We start from the raw sequence: 20263 nt of genomic DNA on the forward strand, positions 1-20263 counted from the left end.
TATTTGAAAATTGAAAGTTTTTATTTGATTTTTGATTCGTTTTAGCGTTTGAGAATGATTTATCTTTTAATTTACGGGATAAAAATTATTGTTTATTTAATTCGGTAAATATACATATTTTATTTAATAATACAAATAACTGAATATATATATATATATATATTACAATATTTATCCTTAAAGAATAGAGAATTATGATAACAAATTAATGAAAATTAAAAAATGAGTTAAAGAAAAACATAGGAAAACAAGTGATAAGATTATTTTTAAAATTATAAATAATATTAATATATATTTGTAAAATTAAAAACTAAATAAATTTGTAGATAAAACCTTTTAAAATCAGATGGATTATTTTTTAATTCAAATAATAAAATAAGTCGATTGTTTAAACTTATTCACAAGATTTTTTTTTACACCCGAATCATGATCCGATCCTATCCGACCCATTACACCCATCAGCATGGGCTCGCCCTCCGTGTTTGGGAGACATCGAAAAAACACCATTGACCATTAAGCGCCAAGACCACTTCTCTGTCTGAGAAAAGAGAGGGTTCCCCGCCATTACAACTCCCATTATTATTTTTTACCTTCCTTTGAATACACCATGAAAGTCACCCTCTTTTTCTTAATCTAAAGCTTGCCCCTTTCCCCCCTAAACTCGACTAACCCAGTCTTATTCTTAAACTACACCACCTTCTCCCTTTATCCTACACCCATCCTTGCCCCTTTTGAGTAGTTTCTTACATTAGATATGCAGTTTTAGTTTGTCGGCAAAGCTTGGTTTCTTCAAAGTAAGTGTTGAATCCCTAATATTTTTGTTTTCGTTCTGGTTTTTGGCTGCTGGGTTTATGAAGCTCCTTTCTTTAATCGGGAAATTACGGTTTGATTAAATGTTCAAGATTTTAGGAGTTTTAAGTGGGGGTTTTTTAGTTTATTTTATTAGGGTTTTAAGGTTTATGATATTTGATCAGATTGCTAAAATTGAATGGCTGCCTGGATCGTTTTGATTTACCTAGGGCTTTAATCTGTGTTCTTGAAGTGATTAAAAAGATGCTGTCTTTTTTCCCTTTAAATTATTATAAACCATGAATTTGAAGTGACATCTTCTTGTTTATATATATATATATATATATGATCAGCTTCAGAGTAAGCCTTATAAAGGTATTTACAATGCTAGCTGAAGTCTCACATTGCTGGTTTGAAGTTCAAAACTAAAAGATGCCACCTTTTGAAGATTAATTTTTGCAGTTTTTCATTATATTTGCTTAGAAACGTGAGAATATAGCCTTTCCTAGATGGCCAGGTCTGAGAATGATGCAAATGAGAGAGAGGGGGGCCTGGCTGTAGAAAATGGTTTCGTAGAAGAATCACAGTCATCTCCTGTTCCAAGTGTTTTGACAGCTGATGTGATTCCAGCTCAAAGGGCATCTGAAGGGAAAGATTCTCTTTCTTATGCTAACATTCTTCGTTCGAGGAACAAGTTTGCCGATGCTCTTTCCCTATATGACGGCGTCTTGGAGAAGGATAGTGGGTGCATTGAAGCCTATGTTGGAAAAGGGATATGCCTGCAGATGCAGAACATGGGAAGGGCTGCTTTCGAGAGCTTTACAGAAGCCATTAAGTTAGATCCTCTGAATGCTTGTGCTCTGACTCACTGTGGTATACTGTACAAAGACGAAGGTCGTTTGGTAGAAGCAGCTGAGGTATTCTCATTAGGTTTTTAACCATTAATTTTTTAGCTCATTTTGTGGGTACTTATAATTTGAGGCTTTGGTCTTTACTTGTTTTCTTGTGCAGTCTTATCAAAAAGCTTTGAGTGCAGACCCTTCATACAAACTGGCTGCAGAGTGCCTAGCTATTGTTCTAACCGATCTTGGAACTAGCTTAAAGCTTGCTGGCAATACACAGGAGGGAATTCAGAAGTATTATGAAGCTCTTAAAATAGATCCGCACTACGCTGTAATATATTCTCTTTCATAATCCATTGTTAATCTTCCTTTTTTATGTTGAATGTATATTATAGCATTATCCCTCATTTATACAGCCTGCATACTATAACCTTGGTGTTGTCTACTCTGAGATGATGCAATATGACACGGCCCTTAGTTGCTATGAGAAAGCTGCACTAGAGAGACCTATATATGCTGAAGCATATTGCAACATGGGTGTCATTTATAAAAACCGTGGTGACTTGGAATCTTCCATTGCTTGTTATGAGAGGTTGTATGCTGCTGTTTGCTTAACATTGTTGCCTGTTGGGCATCAATTGTAGTTTATTTATTTGAGTGGTCCTTCCATCTCAACTGATTTTCTATTTGCTCGACTATTGTATAACCAGGTGTCTAGCTGTATCCCCTAACTTCGAGATTGCAAAAAATAATATGGCAATCGCGTTGACAGATTTGGGAACAAAGGTGCTTCCTATCCCTCTTTATTTTAAGAAGCGATTTTCCTTGTTTTCCTATCTCTTGCATGACCCTTTATAGAGGAATTTAGCTCTATACTCTGAAAAGAGACTTCCATCTAATTTTCTCAATGAAATAAATATAATACTGTTGATTTTGCTGATTTTGTCATCATCTATGGCTTGGATAATAGCACGGTAGATATCCATCAAATTTCAGCTTAGAATGGGGATCCTTCATTGCATACTTGTGTTCGTGTTTCTGCTGCTTCAAACAAATTAGACTATCTTCAGTCACTTCGTATTTGATAATCTATCAGAAGCATTTAAAACATGGTCCTATACACGGAGATAACTTGTAAAGGAATAACGGATGGTCTGTATGTCAACATAGCTCAATCGTGCCCGTCTAGTAATTGGTATATGCATCTACAATCAACAATCACGATAGGTTTTGACTTATAATTTTTGAATCACTGTTTATCTTTTAATCTACATTCTACAACAATGCTTCAACATGCTTTTCTTGCATCATGGGTTACTCTTATTTTGTTTGTGTAAGTCACTGTGTTTTTTCTTTGTAATGACCAACTGTTTAGTTTTTCCATCCCTGATTTTGCATTCAGTGATATGTCTCTTCAGGTTAAGTTGGAAGGAGACATTAATCAAGGTGTGGCATATTATAAGAAGGCTTTATCTTATAATTGGCACTACGCAGATGCCATGTATAATCTCGGGGTTGCGTATGGTGAAATGCTAAAGTTCGATATGGTAAGTAATTATTCGAGATGTATTTGCTTTCAATCATATAGCAATTTAACTATCAATTTTTGTTTGTGTAGGCAATTGTCTACTATGAACTTGCTTTCCACTTCAACCCCCATTGTGCAGAAGCATGCAACAATTTAGGAGTAATATACAAAGATAGAGACAACCTTGATAAAGCTGTAGAGTGTTATCAGGTAATGCTTGTTGCTTGTATAACATTTTTAAGCCTTCTTTCTCTGGTGCCTTCCCGGTCTTCATTTCATGTTGTAATATCTTATCGCAGTTGGCTTTGTCAATCAAACCAAATTTCTCTCAGTCATTGAACAACCTTGGTGTCGTCTACACGGTTCAGGTATGATGATGTGTATAGATCTAACTATTAGACATTAAGACTCTACTATGTCTCTACAGTGATTAACTAGGTTCTTGCTATTGGCAGGGTAAAATGGATGTTGCTGCTAGCATGATCGAGAAAGCTATAATTGCTTGTCCCACCTATGCCGAAGCATATAATAATTTAGGTTTTTCCCTTCTGTCTTTAAGTTGTTTCAAAATCTATATTCTTTCTGGGGCACCTTTCACATGCCATCAGTTCCTTACTTTGACATATAAGCAATCTTACAGCAAATCTTTTGGGAAATTATTCATTTTTGTATATATTTAATTTATTCTTTATGTATATATTTTCAGGGGTTCTCTACAGAGACGCAGGCAATATATCCATGGCTATTACAGCTTATGAACAATGCCTTAAGATAGATCCTGATTCTCGTAATGCAGGACAGGTACCATTACACGAATCTTCTGTTTAGATTAAATGCTAATTATTTGTCGAGTGAAAAACGGAATTATTCAATTAAAAGGAAAATGAACTAGAGAAGAAAAACTGTCACTTGAGATGTCTATTCACCTTTAAAGTTTGAAACTGTATGATTCGGTTCTCCTTGTTTATCGATTGGTCCCATTTGTTTGTATTATGTTTCAAACTTTTGCAGAACCGGCTGCTGGCAATGAATTACATAAATGAAGGAGATGATAAACTTTTTGACACACACAGGTTTAATTGAATTCATATCACCCTAATTTGCATTTTGATATCTTTTTTCTATTAGTATTATTTTAATATTTGATTGTAATGACAAATAATTTATGACCTTTTTGCGAGCATCTAAGAACAACTATATGAGCTTTTTAATGTGCTACTATAATATTGAAGCCTTCTATCTCACACAGTTCTTTCGCATGCATTGTCCAAATGCTTGCTTTTAAGTTGTACTTTGTAACATCTTAGTTTCCTTGTAAGTTTGTGCTGACAAATAACATGCATTGTGAAATGCCTAAACTGATCTAGAATTTTTTAGGAAGTAATGGATGATGAAAATGTTAGCAACAGTGACTATTGAGAACTTGTTTTAAGTGTAGTGAATAGTGAAGATATCGCTGATACCTTGATGTATAACAAAATAGATGCCGAAAGAAAAGATACGGATAATCCCTTCTTACTTTCCCTTTTTCACTTTTATGGTCAATTGACAAATTTTGTACATTTCTTGGCTGAATGTTTGACCATGTTTATGTGCATACAAGTATTGGCATATTGGAAAAACTTGATCGAATTTTCATCATCTTTGAGTAATCTTAAATTTTGTTTCTTAAGTCTTTCTAATTTTGTTTTTTAAAAACAGGGACTGGGGAAGGCGATTTATGAGGTTATATCTGCAGTACAATTCATGGGACAACCCAAAATATCCAGAACGACCTCTGGTGATTGGATATATTTCTCCAGATTATTTCACTCATTCCGTGTCTTATTTCATTGAAGCCCCTCTTATTTATCATGACTATGGGAACTACCAGGTGGTTGTTTATTCCGCTGTAGTGAAGGTACTAAAACGTCGGATATATTTATGTCAGTTGCATAGTGACTTTCCATAGCTTCAATCACCTGCAATCCCTACAGATATCAGCATGTTTGTTTGTATGTTTAGTTGAGTAACTCCACCTTTGCTTCCTTATCCATTAAAGTAATTCCATGATTGCAACAATCACGATACTCTAATCCGTTGTTTTCTCCTATGTCGTCCACATCAATAATTACCGTGGCAAAATATCTGGAACCATGACCCCATATTTATTGCAAGAATTTAAGGTGGTATATTCATATAACGAACTATGCAATTCTTTCTGAACTTGCATTCTTTTGATTTTGCAGGCTGATGCAAAAACTATTAGATTTAGAGAGAGGGTCATGAAAAAGGGTGGGTTATGGAGAGATATTTACGGTGTTGATGAAAAGAAGGTTGCAAGCATGGTTAGAGAGGACAAAATCGACATCTTGGTAGAGCTTACTGGTCATACAGCCAACAACAAGTTGGGAACAATGGCATGTCGACCCGCACCAGTTCAGGTATTCTTAGGGCTCCATATTTTTGGTTTTTTAAACTTTTTCTTGTTTAAATCTTCTATCATTGATTGCACTAAAAGAATTTCCGTTTAAAAGAAATATGTTGGAGTGGAATTTGAGCTGTTGATTTTTGCGAGTTCAGCTTATGCGGGGTGATTTTTGCTTTTGCAGTAAGATTGATTTGGTAGGCTAGTAATTTTTTGAGTTTTGATTTCTTTTAATGTCTTTTACTGTAGGTAACTTGGATTGGCTATCCCAATACTACTGGTTTGCCTACCATTGATTATCGAATCACCGATTCCTTTGCAGATCCTCCTGATACAAAGCAGAAGTATGTCCTTTTTTTACTTTAGAGTTTAGCCGCCTACATTTTTAATTAGAATTCTTATGTTCGTGAGATATGGAATGGTTTTTCTCGTGCAATAATCATATCTAATGACAGGCATGTTGAAGAGTTAGTTCGACTTCCGGAGTGCTTCCTTTGTTATACTCCTTCCCTCGAGGCCGGACCTGTTTCACCGACTCCTGCTCTTTCCAATGGGTTCATTACATTTGGCAGCTTTAATAATCTAGCAAAGGTACTGTTCGATGACTGTAACGGTATTCGGTAGTTTTTATTTGTTGCAGCTTTCGTAGTTAACCTATTATCTGAACTTTTGTCAGATAACACCCAAGGTTTTACGAGTATGGGCGAGGATATTATGTGCTGTTCCAAACTCCCGTCTCGTGGTGAAATGCAAGCCATTTTCTTGTGACAGTGTTCGGCAGAAATTTCTCACAACATTAGAGCAGTTGGGCTTAGAATCACTCCGCGTTGATCTTCTCCCTCTAATTCTTCTCAACCATGATCATATGCAAGCTTATTCTCTTATGGATATCAGGTAGAATTTTATTGCATTCCTCGTGCCTTGCTAAGTTTTCCTTACTCGGAAAATAAGTCCATGTTTTCAGCTCCTTTCTAATGTGTGTTACTTATCTTTATGTAGTTTGGACACCTTTCCATATGCCGGAACGACAACGACGTGTGAGTCTCTATACATGGGCGTCCCATGTGTTACCATGGCTGGTTCAGTACATGCTCACAATGTTGGTGTTAGTCTTCTCAGCAAAGTTGGTAAGGAGCTTCACCTTTTCTTGTTAATATCTATTATCGGTTAATGCGTTTTTTTTTTAGTCCGACTAAATTATATATTATTCCGGTACTTACATTGTAGGGTTGCAACATCTGATAGCCCAAAATGAAGATGAATACGTCCAGTTGGCACTACAACTAGCATCAGATGTCGCTGCCCTCCAGAACCTGAGAATGAGTCTTCGAGACCTTATGTCTAAATCACCTATCTGCGATGGACAAAACTTTATCAGCGGTTTGGAGGCAACATATCGGAACATGTGGCGCAGGTATTGTAAGGGTGATGTCCCATCTTTACGGTATATGGAAATGCTACAAAAACAAGATGCAGCGGACGAGTTAACTGTCGAAACCGTTGAACCAGAAAAAGTCACAATCTCAACTGACACCTCCCCTGGAGCGGTCAAGTCTAACGGATTTAATCAGGTCCCCTTACTCACTACTTCTGAGGAGAACGGGAACCTATTGCACCAGACTACAAATCCAGGCAAGCTGAGCTGACATCTAAATTTCCGATGCATCGGTAGCACTTTCGGTGGTTTGTTGAACTCAGACTCGAATTCATTACGATTTGCAACACCGTATTGCCTGCAATAGTATATGTATTTTATCATGAGAAAGACTGCCTGTGGAAGCCTGTGAAGTATCGATTTTTAGCATGCTCGTTTCAGAAGAATAGCAGATTGGGAATAGATGATGCTATCAGCTACCGAATATAGGTGCTGAATATGTTCCTTATTTTTCGCGTACCTGACTCGAGGGATGGTAGAAATTCGGCCTGGCTTTCATATTATGTGGACAGTTATTGTTTTTGCTTAAGCATTGCAATTTTTTACTGGTTTTGATAGTGGCATTGTTAGTTGGCTTGTTGAAAGAGTTAAGTCTTGTATTTTTCAAATAGAAATTCGGGTTCAGAACGTGAAGCTTAAGTTCTTAAGTTTCGAGACGAGACGATTCGGGGTTAAAGATTTCTTCATTTAAGTATTAGATTCTTGTGTTACAACTCGACCCCAAATTTGACAAGAAACATCAGATTAAGGATGAAATTTGATCATCCCGATCCGTTGTCATCCTGTTACCAGCATGGCAATAATCATACCTAATGTACGTGTATATATACATACATATATATATATATATATACACATCAAATAGTTTGACTCTTCATCTATGCTTTGAATCCCCTATAAAAACTTGATCATCCGTCAAGCTATTGTTCATCATGAGCAAAAAGGTTCAATTTTCTCTCTTTTTCCTTTTACTCGGCTCTAAAATTTTCTCTCCATCCAAACAATAAAAAACAATAAAGAAAAGAAAATTCCGAAGAGCAAAGCAAGCATTGATATAGAGAGCAACGATGAATCAAAGGGCAAAGCACCATTGATCGCCGATGGCAAAAGAGAAGTGCGGATTGAAGAAAGTAATCGGCATTTTCGACTTCATTCTGAGACTCTCTGCCATTATTGCAGCTCTCGTCGCTGCTGCCACCATGGGAACCAGCGACGAAACAGTCCCGTTCTTCACTCAGTTCTTCCAGGTCCAATCTAGCTACGATGATCTTCCCACATTTAGGTTTGTCACTATAACATATATATACCACATATATCATATGGTTAAATAAGTCGTTACCTTGCTATTTCGATCCTTTCCATCAGTGTTGATATTCACCGGTTGATCATCGTAGGTTCTTCGTCATTGCAATGGCAGTTTTAGCAGGCTACCTCGTCTTTTCCCTTCTGTTTTCCGTCGTCACCATGGTCCGCCCTAATATAGTTGTTTTGAGAATTCTCTTATTCATTTTCTGATATAGTAAGCATTCAAACGCTCAATTCAACTACTTTCCTCACGTAAAGTAACTAAAATATGACCCAAAAACGATACAAACATATGAACATTCCTAAAATAATGTCGCAAAAACTTCATTTACGTCACTATTTATATCTAGTAAGTTGTAACGACGGTTTAATGTTATAACACTGTTGTTAATGTCAAAGGTGACGGTACATCTTTATTAGTGTCGCTATTACCGATTATTATCTTTTTTCTGAAGTCAAATCTATAAGAAAAAAAATTGGTTTTATTTGATTTTTCTTACTAGTGGAGAGGTTAAATTGATCTATGTAATAGTAGAGGGACTAATTTGAATCTATGCCTAATTGCCCATAATAGAGGACTTGACATGTAGTTTCACATGTAACAAAAATTAGAAATATTTTTTTTGTTTGTAAATTCATGTGAATTTATCATATATTTATGGGTAAATTACACATTTAATATCTAAACTATTAGTTTTGGTCCGTTTTAGTATCTAACTTTCAATTTTTTTTAAATCATACTTAAAGTTTAGTTTTTTTTTTCATTTTAGTACTCCGTCGTTAAAAGCTTTAGTTTTTGTTTCATTTTAGTACCCCATTCAAAATTTAACATTAATTTTTGGAAAAAAATGAAAGTTTATATACTAAAATGGACCAAAACTGATAGTTTAAGTTTTTGGTGGGAGATACTAAAATGAAATGAAAACTAATTGTTAGGTACTAAAATGTTAGGTATGGTTTTGCAAAAAGTAAAAGTTTAGGTACTAAAACGGACTAAACTGATAGTTTAGGTACTACATGCGTAGTTTACCCTACATTTATTTATGTCTAAAGTTCAGGAGGCTATTTTGGTCATGTGACCTGCTACCTTCCGAATATTTCGAGAAAAAAGATCGACGATTGTAGTGTTAATCCCCCCAAAACAAAAGGTGAACATTCCCGGGAAAATCATTAAGAAAATTGGTATTTTGGGTTTAGAGATTCAAATTACTTGAATAGTGAAATGTCTCAGACTGGGAAATTGATGCCGAATCTCGATCAACAGAGCACGAAGATGCTCAATCTCACTGTTCTCCAAAGAATCGATGCTTTCATAGAAGAGATCTTGATCACAGCCGCTCACGTCACCTTCTACGAATTCGAAATCGATAGTAGTCAATGGGTTCGCTTTCTCACAAATCTGTTCTTAAGTTTTTTTTTCTATTTCTAATTTTTTTGCTCTTTATTTCGTTTAATGTCTGGATCGTTAAAAGATTTTAATCTTTTTTATTAGAGCCGAAAAGATGTGAAGGATCTCTCTTTGTTGTTAAGAGGTAAAATAAGTTGATATTTTTTGGGTTAGCCTTTTATTCCTAGCATTAATTGTTTCAGAGCTTAGAAGCAAGCAATTAAAACTTGGGGAATTGATTTAGCTCATTGAAATGATTGGTGATTTCCTTGGTTTTAAGGAGTACTCAACCTCGGTTCCAGTTCATTGTAATGAATCGGCGTAACACAGGTAGAAATTCTTGATTTTAATGAAAGAGCACACACTTTTTTTCTCCCCTTTTGCCTGATTTGGTAATAAAGTTGTTTGTTAAAAACAGATAATTTAGTGGAGAATCTATTGGGAGATTTCGAGTACGAGGTTCAAGGTCCGTACTTGTTGTATCGAAATGCGGCGCACGAAGTTAATGGCATTTGGTTCTATAATCCACGTGACTGTGAGGAAGTTGCAAACCTCTTTAGTAGGTATAACATCTTGTTTTTGTCCATTTATCTGATTTCCGATAATCGAATGTGAACATGGACATTGTCATCCCAAAGTGAATTCAAACACAGAGGTTTAGATCTTTTATGTATCTTATGTATATTGTACCTTGTTTCTTACAACAGCTTAGCAAGGGTTCAGTAGTTGAAGGCCCTTCCTTTGGGATGTAGTTTTGTTTTAACTATAATCTTGACAGTTAAGATTCTAGGTAAGTGGGGTCAATGCACTTTAATCTGTCAAACAGAGAATGTGTGTGTTTTTAGCTCAACAACTATCAAGTTGTAAACAAGAGAATGATATGCAATATGGTATACTGCATGTAACTTGACAGTTAATCACAATATATAATACAAAATTTTCCTTTAATTACAGCTACCCTTAAACTTTTGTTGTTTAAGAACACCATGAAAGCACTCAAATAAGATAGTGTCGGTGCTTATTTTGAGATATTGTTTCGATAAGAAAAGTTATTGGTCTGTTTCTTTTGGAGTTCCCTAACATTGTATTTGTTGCCTTCTTCACAGAATACTTAATGCATATTCAAAAGTTCCTACAAAGCCAAATGCATCTTCAAGCGCAAGGTAAGCGTCTATAAGGCAATTAGCGCTTTTGTGAAGCATTAGGACATAGTTAACTGTTAAGTTTTCCCGTATGTCCTGCTGCAGGATGTTTCTATTAGGCAAATGTGGTTGACAGTAAAAAAAAAAGTTAGGTGAGAGTGAAGGGAAAACGAAGTATGAACTGTAGAATTGGAATGGGTAGTATATGCTGGGAGTAGGTGAGTGATGCAGGAGCATTATATGCAATTTTTTTTCTTTTAACACCAAACACCCATATCTAAATGCTATAAGGTTTATCTTCTCACCGGATCCAGGGATTACCCCCATTACAAACGCGCATATAAAGACGGCATATGAAGACTGTTCAACTATGTATTTATTTATTTATATATATATACATTGCATTTTATCTTTATTTTAAATTTTCTGACTGCCAGAGGTCTTCTACGGAAGCTGCTCTCAACCTGGCGTTGGGGGCAGCCTACTACCCTACCTCCCCCTTACCCCATTGCATATGAGAATAGGGTTTTGTTGTTGTTGTTGTTGTATTGATAAATTTGTAATAACGATTACCCAAAAAAATAAAATAAAGAATCTGTGTGGTGTTTAAAATTGATTATAATAGATTTTGATGTTGATGCTTGGAAGCCCATCATCCTTGTGCCATACTATCTTGCTCCTCCTGGTAGTATCTGCTATCTTAACTTCATTGTCTTCCTATTGTGTCCAAGTGTCCTGATATTTTTTGTTATTATTGTGTAGGGAATTTGAGGAACTAGAAGCAGTTCCTAGCATGTCCGTAATTGAAGGTCCCTTGGAGCCACCAGCAACTGCCTCTCCTACTGATGCTCCTCAAGATTCGTCATTTGTAAACTTCTTTAGTGTATGTTGACTGCTGACACTTACATTTTTTCGATTTTGAAGGCCCGGTATTTATCTGATGTCTCTCAAGGTTATTTGGCTTTACTAATTTCAGGCTGCTCTGAATATCGGAAGTAATGCTCCGAACAGTACAAAACCAGCACAGCCTTACCGTTCTCTCTCGACTACCTCTCTTTCTTCTCATGCACCATCTGCCATATCCACTCCTATACTTGCACCATCAGTGTCATCCCTTCCTCTTTCTGCTCAACCTTCGCTTGATTCAGTAAGTAACAGCAACCGAGTGACTAATCTTGTTAAGCCTTCATTTTTTGTACCCCCTTCCTCATCCTCGTTGATGATGCCACCTCCCTCTTCATCAAATCCAACTGTCTCTGCTCTTCATCCACCTGTCAATACTCAACGTCCTTATGGCACTCCAATGCTTCAACCCTTAACATCGGCTACTCCACCTGCACCTCTCACTCCTGGTGCGCCACCTACTTTGCACAATGGATCTCTGATTAGCAGGGATAAAGTCCGTGATGCACTACTAATGCTTGTCCAGGTATTTATATAAATTCCGACTATTTTTCACTTGGAATGTTAATATTGATATCAGTTCATACGGGCCTGAGTATAATGGCTAATTAGCAAGTGGATCAATCAGTGATACACATTTTCTGGTTCCCACTCAGGGTAAAGGCTTCTAATTATCAATTCTTTGTTTTATTCTTATGCTAGGATGATCAATTCATTGACATGTTCTGTCAGGCATTGCACAAGGTGCATCACACCTGAGCACCCTAGAGTCGATCCTCAAAAACTTCATTTTTATGTTCGATGTGCACCTCATGCTTTTTATTTTCTTCGATTTTCTATCTAAACTTTGACTCTTGATTTGATATAATCACCAATTGTTTATGGAGGACAAAGTGTTAAAACATACTCTGTTGGCATTCAAGCTTGTATAGCAGGCGTCGATGCATAAAAAAAGAACGTGAATCAAGTTTTGCCGACATGGCAAAAAAGGCCGCACACGTGCATCAACAGAACTTAATTTATAGTGTTGAGAGAAGAAAGAGAATAAGAATTAAAGTCATCTCCTAAACTCGAGCTTTCTCCTACAATCACCATTCTCTCTGCTCCTTAAAGTCTCCCCTTCAGAAGGGAGAGATTTGTTGTAATTGGTATATGGAGTGTGTATTTGTCCGCCACTTTCTGAGATCAGAGGGTGGCAGACTGGCAGCTGCAGGAGTGGATGATAAGGGGAATAGTTACTGTGTTGGTTTCGGTCGGCTAGTCTATGATGCGTTTTTGTCAACTCTAATCCGCTATGGTTTTTTGTTGATCGAGTCGGTTATAAAGGACCCGATTCCCAATTCAACACAGTACAAGTTGGAGGTGTGCAATGGGCATTGAAACATAGTTTGAGGGTCGTTTTGGTAGCCGGTATCGTCAATGTAAAGCTTCTGCTGTTAGCTATTTCCATCTTTCAGAAGCTTAAAGGTTAGTTTAAACATTTTTATATCTTTAAATGCTAAATATGTATCCTTAGATGTGTAGGATTCTCCTGTACCATTTATTGACTTTGTTGCAATAACTTTGTCAATTGGGCACTTGAGGAATGTAGTGTTTTGTTGTTAAATTACTCGAGCTTGATATCCACATGTGACACATATTCAGATACGGATAAGAGAATTTGATTGTTAAAACTAGAACACATCTCTCATTTGCACACATTTTTTCTCAATTTATATTCAATTTAGTCCTTAGTTCATTTACCTAATGATGAATCTTATAGTTATATTCAAAATTCTTGATGACATTTCAAAAGAAAGCTCGACTAGATTTGTAAACTACTAGTTTATATATTGGGTAAAATACTTTATTTGAGTATTTTTACCCACTTTAGTGTATGAATTTTTCAGAGTTCATGGTAGTGTTTGATGATTTTTTCATAATAATAATAATAATAATTATTATTATTATATTTTTAATAAAAAAATAAAAATAAATTTTTAGATATTAATTTTATCATGCTATAAATGAATTTTTATATGTTATAAATTTTAAAAATAAATCAAATTGAATTAGGTGACTAAAATGGAATAAAAATTTAAGTTTAGGGATGATTTTGAGAGAGAAATAGTTGGGTGATGAAAACAGTCATATGAATAGTTGAGTGACTAAATATGTAATTTATTTATATATTTTTAACGAAATTAACGATTTGGGATAAACAAGTTAACGATTTAAATTTTAAGAAGTAAAATATCTCGAAAAATATTTTGAGTCAATTCGGTACAAATAGAGGTGTACAAAAAATTCGAATATTCGATTTTGCCTAAAAAATATCCGAAACCGGATTTTGGAAAAATCGGTTTTTTTTAAACCGGATCGAATATTTAAAAACCGGATATTATAATCGGTTTGGGAAAAAAATTGAACGACCGGTTTTTTTACTAGATTAAAAATCGGATTTTCAAACCGGATAAAAAACCGGTTTTTTATCCAAAAAAAATCCGGTTTTTTAAAAAAAATTGGATTTTTATCCGAAAAAATCCGATTTTTTTTAAAAAAAAACCGATTTTTTTTGCAAACCAAAACCGGTTACACCATCCGGCCCTCCAAATCGGTTAGGATCCGATCCGATTTTTTTAAAATCTAATTTTTGGATTGGGGAAAAAAACCGGATCAGTTTTTATCCGATCCGAATCGGATTGAAATCCGGATTATGTGCATCTCTAGGTACAAACAACATACTTTAAGAGAATGATATATTTAAACCTTTCGTTTAATAAATGGTAACGTATAAGTATCTTGTTATAGATTAATTTATTTTGAAAAAGTGACACGTGAATAATTTGATGTTAATGGTTTAATGACTTCTTATCGAAATGAATTTGTAAAAACGAAAATTGCTTTAATGAAAGTTTTTTGATCGGTGATCAAAATGAAAGATCTTTAAAGTTAAGAGACCAATAGTGTAATTTATCTAAATTATAAATCGTTTTTATTTTGAATGGTCCTAATAACTTGAAATGATTTATTTATCTCGGTAATATGAATTCAAATAATAATATTTAAAAGTAAATAATCACCTTGAATATACTAAGGATGTCAAGGTGATTATTTATGAAAGAACATTAAATAAATATTATTGTAAAAAAATATTTTCTTTCTTTAACATGATGATTGTGGCAAAATTTAATATAAATAATTAAAATTAACATATAATTTTGTAAATTTATCCTTATAGATGATTACAGATTGGGTTAGATTGAATTTTTAATCCACTTAAGAGTGATCCAAGTATAACACCTCTTCACATGTCATCCGACTCAATATAGATTTAGGGAAATTTCATACAATCTAAAGTCTAATCTTATCTTCAAGGTAAATATTTGTTCCTGACTAACTGACTTAACCCGACATAATATATAATAATAATAATGGATTAGGATCTACTTACACAACGTAAAATTCTTTAGTTTTATTTGTATTTAGGAATGTTGGATGAGTGAAAATAGATGGCTGAGATTAACTCATTTCCCCCCAGTAAATATCTTCACATTGCCTATTGTTAATCTCAACCATCTGTTTTCACTCATCCAACGGTCCTAAATCTGTGTAAAACCAAAAGAGTTTTACATTGTATAATATGATCCTATCTCGTATATAATTCTCAGTTTTAGTAGATAAAATTGAGACCCAATTAAAAGAATATAAACAAAGATATATTATAGTAATTATCTCTAAATATATAAAAGATAAATTGTACTATTATTCTTGGATCGAGTCAAGTCATCCTAAACTCAAATTCAAATCGACTCAACCTTATCCTTTTAAAAAAATTGGCCATATAAAATCAGATCAAATCAAAATCAATTGAATTCGAATCAAATATACATCCCTAATATCTTATATAAAATAAAGGCAAAAAGGTAATTTTTTCCCCTGTAGTATACCCAGTTTATCACTTTTGCCTGTATCATATATATTCACATCAATTTAGTCATCGAAGTTGGCCAATTGCATCATTATATACCTTACCTCTAACTTAAAACCCGAAATTTTAAACACAAAATCTTAAACCATAACCCCATAGCATCTAAACTACAAATTATAAACCTTAAACCTAACTTAGGGTTTATAATTTATGATTTTAAATTAAGAGTAGGGTATAGAATGATGCAATTAAGTAATTTTGATTGTTAAATTGATGCGAAAATACGATAAAAACAAAAATGATAAATTAATTCTATTATAGGGACAAAACTAACCCTTAAACCTAAAATAAACTAAATATATAAAAATTTATACGATGTTAACAAATCGAACCCTCAATTTTTTGTGGCCATAAAATGTGGTAGGACCGTCACCGAATGTAACGTTTCAATCATACCCTCTCACGACAAAAAAAATGTAATGTATTTTTCTTAAAAAAATCCTCCAAAGAAAATGAATTAAAAATATGAATTTTACGCAAGAGAACATTTTATTTCTTCTATAAATAGCCTAATGATTCATTGAAGGCAAAAGTAGAAACACAACATATCGAGGTTTTGAGTTGATTTTCCGTCACTATTGTGTCTAGGGAAAAGACGAGTTCCAATTCTTTGGTGGCTTTCAACGTTAAAAGGTAAACACAATAGTCTCATTTTCGTTTCTGTCCTGAAATTTGAGTTTCTTTTGATTAATTACCTACTTTACGGATGATGTACACTCTAAAATTCTATTTGTACCCCATCTCGGTTAAAATTTTTATGTTGTTAACACATGTGTGCCCAACCTGAAAAATATTTCTGGATCTGCCACTGGTAAATATATATCTAAGATTTTCCCAAACCAGTGGAAACTATGATACTGTCGTCGTCACTTAAGTTTTTGGGTAAACTATGTAGATAGTTCCCTTTGTTTTCGATTTGATCGACTTTGGTCACTAATTTAAAAATTAAGGGGGAATGGTCCCTTACATTATCAATTCGTTTGATTTTAGTCCTAACATTATCGATTCATTCAATTTTAGTCTCTTAGCCATTAACTCACGTTCAATTTTAGTCCCTTAGCCATGTTATGGACTTAAACAAAAGGGGGTTACCGAAAATTAATGATCGAAGAACTAAAATCGAACATGTAGATGACTTTAGGGACCGTTTCTCCTTAATTTTTAAATTGGTGACCAAAGTCGATCAAACTGAAAATATATGGGACTATCCACATGGTTTAGCCTTAGTTTTTTCATGAAATTTCATTGGTTACTAGTGACTGTGAAAGCAATGACATATCTTGACGGTATAATTTGAGGGTCCAACCAAATTTTTTAATTTTTTTTGAGGATTTAATGAGAACTTTTTTACAAAACGTGAGGGACTATTAAAGTTTAAAAAAATTGGAGGTTCAATGAAAAAATTTAAAACTTTTGGACTTAATGCCGTTGGCAAAAGAGAGATTTAGCGGCGATTATGTTTTGTCGGTAAAATTGTTTATAGTCGAGTTGAATTACCCATGAGTTCCTATAAAAACAAGTAATTTTGTCATGTGCATCTAATTTTGAAACAAATCAATAATGTTCGAGTTTACTATATTTAAAAATTTTATCTATTTGACACAAATTAACTTACTTCAATGGTTAAATAAATTGTTATTGTTCCTAGAGGTCGCATGTTCAAGCACCAATAACTGTAGTGAGGTGATTAAACATTCATTGTCAAATTGTTAAAAATATTTAGAATAATTACTACTTTGTAATCACCTTAGCTTAATAAAAAAATTATATCTTTGCTTCAAAATTAAATCTATATGGACTAGATTGTTGACTTTAGGAGTGGAGGGACCGATTTACTTTTCAGCATATAACACAAGGACTGTCCAAGTAATTTAACCTTTGTAGTTACATTATTCTGATTCTCAGTATAACTTGTAGGATGGTATCACGTCGAGTTAGGGTCGGATTTTTTGTTCATCCGTTTCGATTCGAAAATAGGTATCCTCTATCCGAACTCAATCCGACCCGAAATTTTTATACCCTTCACTCGATTTGACCATATATGAAAACATGTCTCTTCCACTCGAACTCAATTCGACCCGATATTTAGAGTGTAAATTCGACCATACCGACCCGATATAAAAATAAAGATTTAATTTAAAAGTAATAATTTTTCTAAAAAAATTACATTATTATTCTCAGATCGGGTTGGGACGGAGTTTTTTCACCCTCCACCCGAACCTGACCTGATAAGAACTCGCTCTTTAAAAAATTCGACCAAACCCGATTCCAATCTGAATTGTTTTGAAAAGTCCGACCCTATCATATCGAAATCCGTCAGATTCAGGTAAAGTTATTATCTTTAATAACATGTATCGAGACCAAGTTATCTCAGTGATTAAAATATGATGATTATTTTTAAAAATTTCAAGTTTAAGAATATTATATGTTCGAGGCGTTTAAACTTTTATTATAAAATAAGTTGAGAGTATTTTGAATCATCCAATTATACTCTCATGTAATCATCTCGATTTATACCAGATTTTGAGAAATTAGTTTGTTCTTTTTTTTTAGGTTAGAAGGAAAGGTGGCATTAATAACCGGTGGAGCCAGCGGCATCGGCGAGAGTCGGCGAAGCTTTTCGTTGAACACGGAGCCAAAGTCGTCATCGTCGACATCCAAGATGAACTCGGAACCTCAATCTGTGAGCAAATCGGAGATCACGAAACCATTTCCTACGTTCAAGGTGATGTCACCAGCGATTCAGATGTTCGAAACGCCGTGGATTCAGCCGTCTCAAAGCACGGCAAACTCGACGTCATGTTCAACAACGCCGGCGTAGGCAATCTGGGGAGCAGCATAGTCGATTCGAGCAACGAAGATTTCAATAGAGTCATGGATATAAACGTGTACGGCGCTTTCCTGGGCGCCAAACACGCCGCCAGGGTCATGATTCCGGCGAAGAAGGGCTGCATTCTCTTCAGTCTTCACTGCCAGCGTCATGTCCGTGATCGGCGGTTTCGCCGATCATTCTTACGTGGCGTCGAAGCGTGCGGTGGTGGGGTTGGCTAAGAATCTGTGCGTGGAGATGGGGCGGTTTGGGATTAGAGTCAACTGCGTTTCGCCATTTGCGGTGGCTACGCCTTTGTTAATAAAGGAAACGGGCATAGAGAAGGAAGCGCTGGAAGGCTTGGTTTCGGAAGCTGCGAACTTGAAAGGGAAGGTGTTGGAGGCGGCGTCGCTGTATCTAGCCAGCGACGAGTCCAAGTACTTGAGCGGCGTTAACTTGATGGTTGACGGAGGAGTTAGCATCACTAACCCTTCGTTGCAAATGGCAGTCAACATCGCTATGTCTTAATTTCGTGAGAAGTAAAACTCTAAGGGGGCGTTTGGATGGGAGAATGTGGGATTCCCCCCGGGAATGGAATCCACATTCCCCGTTTGGTTTGGCCGGTAATGTCATTCCCGGTAATGTTTTATTACCAATAGTGGATTTTTTGGGGTATATTACCGGGAATGTCATTACCTCCCTTCCCTTAGGTATTGTAACATTACCGGCGTTTTGGACTAAAATGCCCTTAAATTTTTATTTTTTTTCAAAATATCATTATTCTGTCATTGAATAATAAAAATTCTACGAAGGTTAAATTACAAATTTATCCTTAAATTATTTTAGATTTAAAAAAAAACTATAATTAAAATTTTATATGAAGTTCAGGGGTTAAAATAAAATTTTACCCTTTCATTAAACCTTTTTTTTTATATTTTTAATTTTGTAAAAAAAATTATATAAATATTATGAATTTAATTTTTTGAAGAAAATATATAAATATTTTACAACTTGTAATATTATACAAATATATAATAAGGACAATTTGGTCAAATATACATTCCAATAATCTTTTATTCCTTTAACCAAACACAGTAATCTTACATTCCTGCTAAACCAACCAAACACAAAATACAACATTCCCAGTAATCCTATTCCCTGGTAATCTTTTATTCCCACTGGTAATCTTACATTCCGTGAACCAAACGCACCCTAAAGGGTAAAGTACAAAAATAGTCCCCAACTATTGGTACTATTTTATAAATTCATTCGGCTATTAAAAGTTATAAAATCCTTCGACTGTACAATATTATTTTGTTGAGTCCCTCGACTATTAAAAATTATAAAATGGTCATCCTACTATTAATTATATTCCAAAAATATCCTCTTTTTATTAAAAAATGGACGATATTGTAAGCTAAAAGTTAACTTGTTGACTGTGATATGATAAAATTTGATCACAGAATCTAAAAAAACTATCATATCCCAATTATCCTGTTAACATCGAACTTGAATGATTGATAACTTTTTAACGAAAAAGGATGACTTTGAAACATAATGAATAGTTAGTGGCCATTTTGTAACTTTTAATAGTCAAATGACTTAAGAAAGCAACATTATATAGTGGATCATTTTATAACTTTTAATAGTCAAGAGACTTATTAAAACAATATCTTATAGTCAGAGGACTATTTTTGTACTTTACCCAAGTTTAAAATAAGTGATGGAAAACTAATTTTGGGATTA

At 34.6% G+C, this 20263-nt stretch overlaps 3 protein-coding genes and 1 pseudogene across 3 annotated transcripts in view; all 4 read left to right on the plus strand.

Annotated features, from left to right (window-relative positions):
• LOC120173186 (cell division protein FtsZ homolog 2-2, chloroplastic-like) overlaps positions 1-20263 on the plus strand; it is a 41679-nt gene that overhangs the window by 14304 nt on the left and 7112 nt on the right. The window lies entirely within an intron of this gene.
• On the plus strand, positions 472-17224 carry LOC120173185 (probable UDP-N-acetylglucosamine--peptide N-acetylglucosaminyltransferase SPINDLY). The gene is made up of 20 exons (XM_039180428.1): positions 472-794; positions 1273-1706; positions 1801-1962; positions 2048-2223; positions 2342-2417; positions 3050-3178; positions 3250-3369; positions 3459-3527; positions 3615-3696; positions 3866-3960; positions 4171-4232; positions 4861-5059; positions 5388-5582; positions 5816-5910; positions 6022-6157; positions 6243-6460; positions 6566-6693; positions 6794-7256; positions 11863-11869; positions 17213-17224. Exons 2-18 carry the CDS (start codon positions 1299-1301, stop codon positions 7210-7212), a joined length of 2769 nt encoding a protein of 922 aa, XP_039036359.1. The 5' UTR covers positions 472-794; positions 1273-1298; the 3' UTR covers positions 7213-7256; positions 11863-11869; positions 17213-17224.
• Positions 9382-12692, plus strand: LOC120173192 (mRNA-decapping enzyme-like protein). Its single transcript, XM_039180436.1, has 9 exons — positions 9382-9687; positions 9801-9838; positions 9974-10023; positions 10112-10256; positions 10800-10856; positions 11598-11718; positions 11812-12264; positions 12441-12631; positions 12674-12692. The coding sequence occupies exons 1-8, from the start codon at positions 9529-9531 to the stop codon at positions 12495-12497; spliced, it is 1080 nt and encodes a 359-aa protein (XP_039036367.1). The 5' UTR covers positions 9382-9528; the 3' UTR covers positions 12498-12631; positions 12674-12692.
• On the plus strand, positions 12891-19066 carry LOC120173147 (annotated as a pseudogene).

This window comes from Hibiscus syriacus, unplaced genomic scaffold, assembly GCF_006381635.1.
Source record: "Hibiscus syriacus cultivar Baekdansim isolate YM2019G1 unplaced genomic scaffold, ASM638163v2 tig00111941_pilon, whole genome shotgun sequence".
Taxonomy (NCBI): Eukaryota; Viridiplantae; Streptophyta; class Magnoliopsida; order Malvales; family Malvaceae; genus Hibiscus; species Hibiscus syriacus.

Excerpts from the sequence above, each read along its gene's own strand:
- LOC120173185 (XM_039180428.1), top strand. The coding sequence starts at position 1,299 with ATGGCCAGGTCTGAGAATGATGCAAATGAGAGAGAGGGGGGCCTGGCT. Across the intron at positions 5,060-5,387 it reads TTTATTCCGCTGTAGTGAAG|GCTGATGCAAAAACTATTAG; the intron begins GTACTAAAACGT and ends TTGATTTTGCAG. Across the intron at positions 6,694-6,793 it reads TAGTCTTCTCAGCAAAGTTG|GGTTGCAACATCTGATAGCC; the intron begins GTAAGGAGCTTC and ends CTTACATTGTAG.
- LOC120173192 (XM_039180436.1), top strand. The coding sequence starts at position 9,529 with ATGTCTCAGACTGGGAAATTGATGCCGAATCTCGATCAACAGAGCACG. Across the intron at positions 11,719-11,811 it reads CATTTGTAAACTTCTTTAGT|GCTGCTCTGAATATCGGAAG; the intron begins GTATGTTGACTG and ends TACTAATTTCAG. Across the intron at positions 12,265-12,440 it reads CACTACTAATGCTTGTCCAG|GATGATCAATTCATTGACAT; the intron begins GTATTTATATAA and ends TTCTTATGCTAG.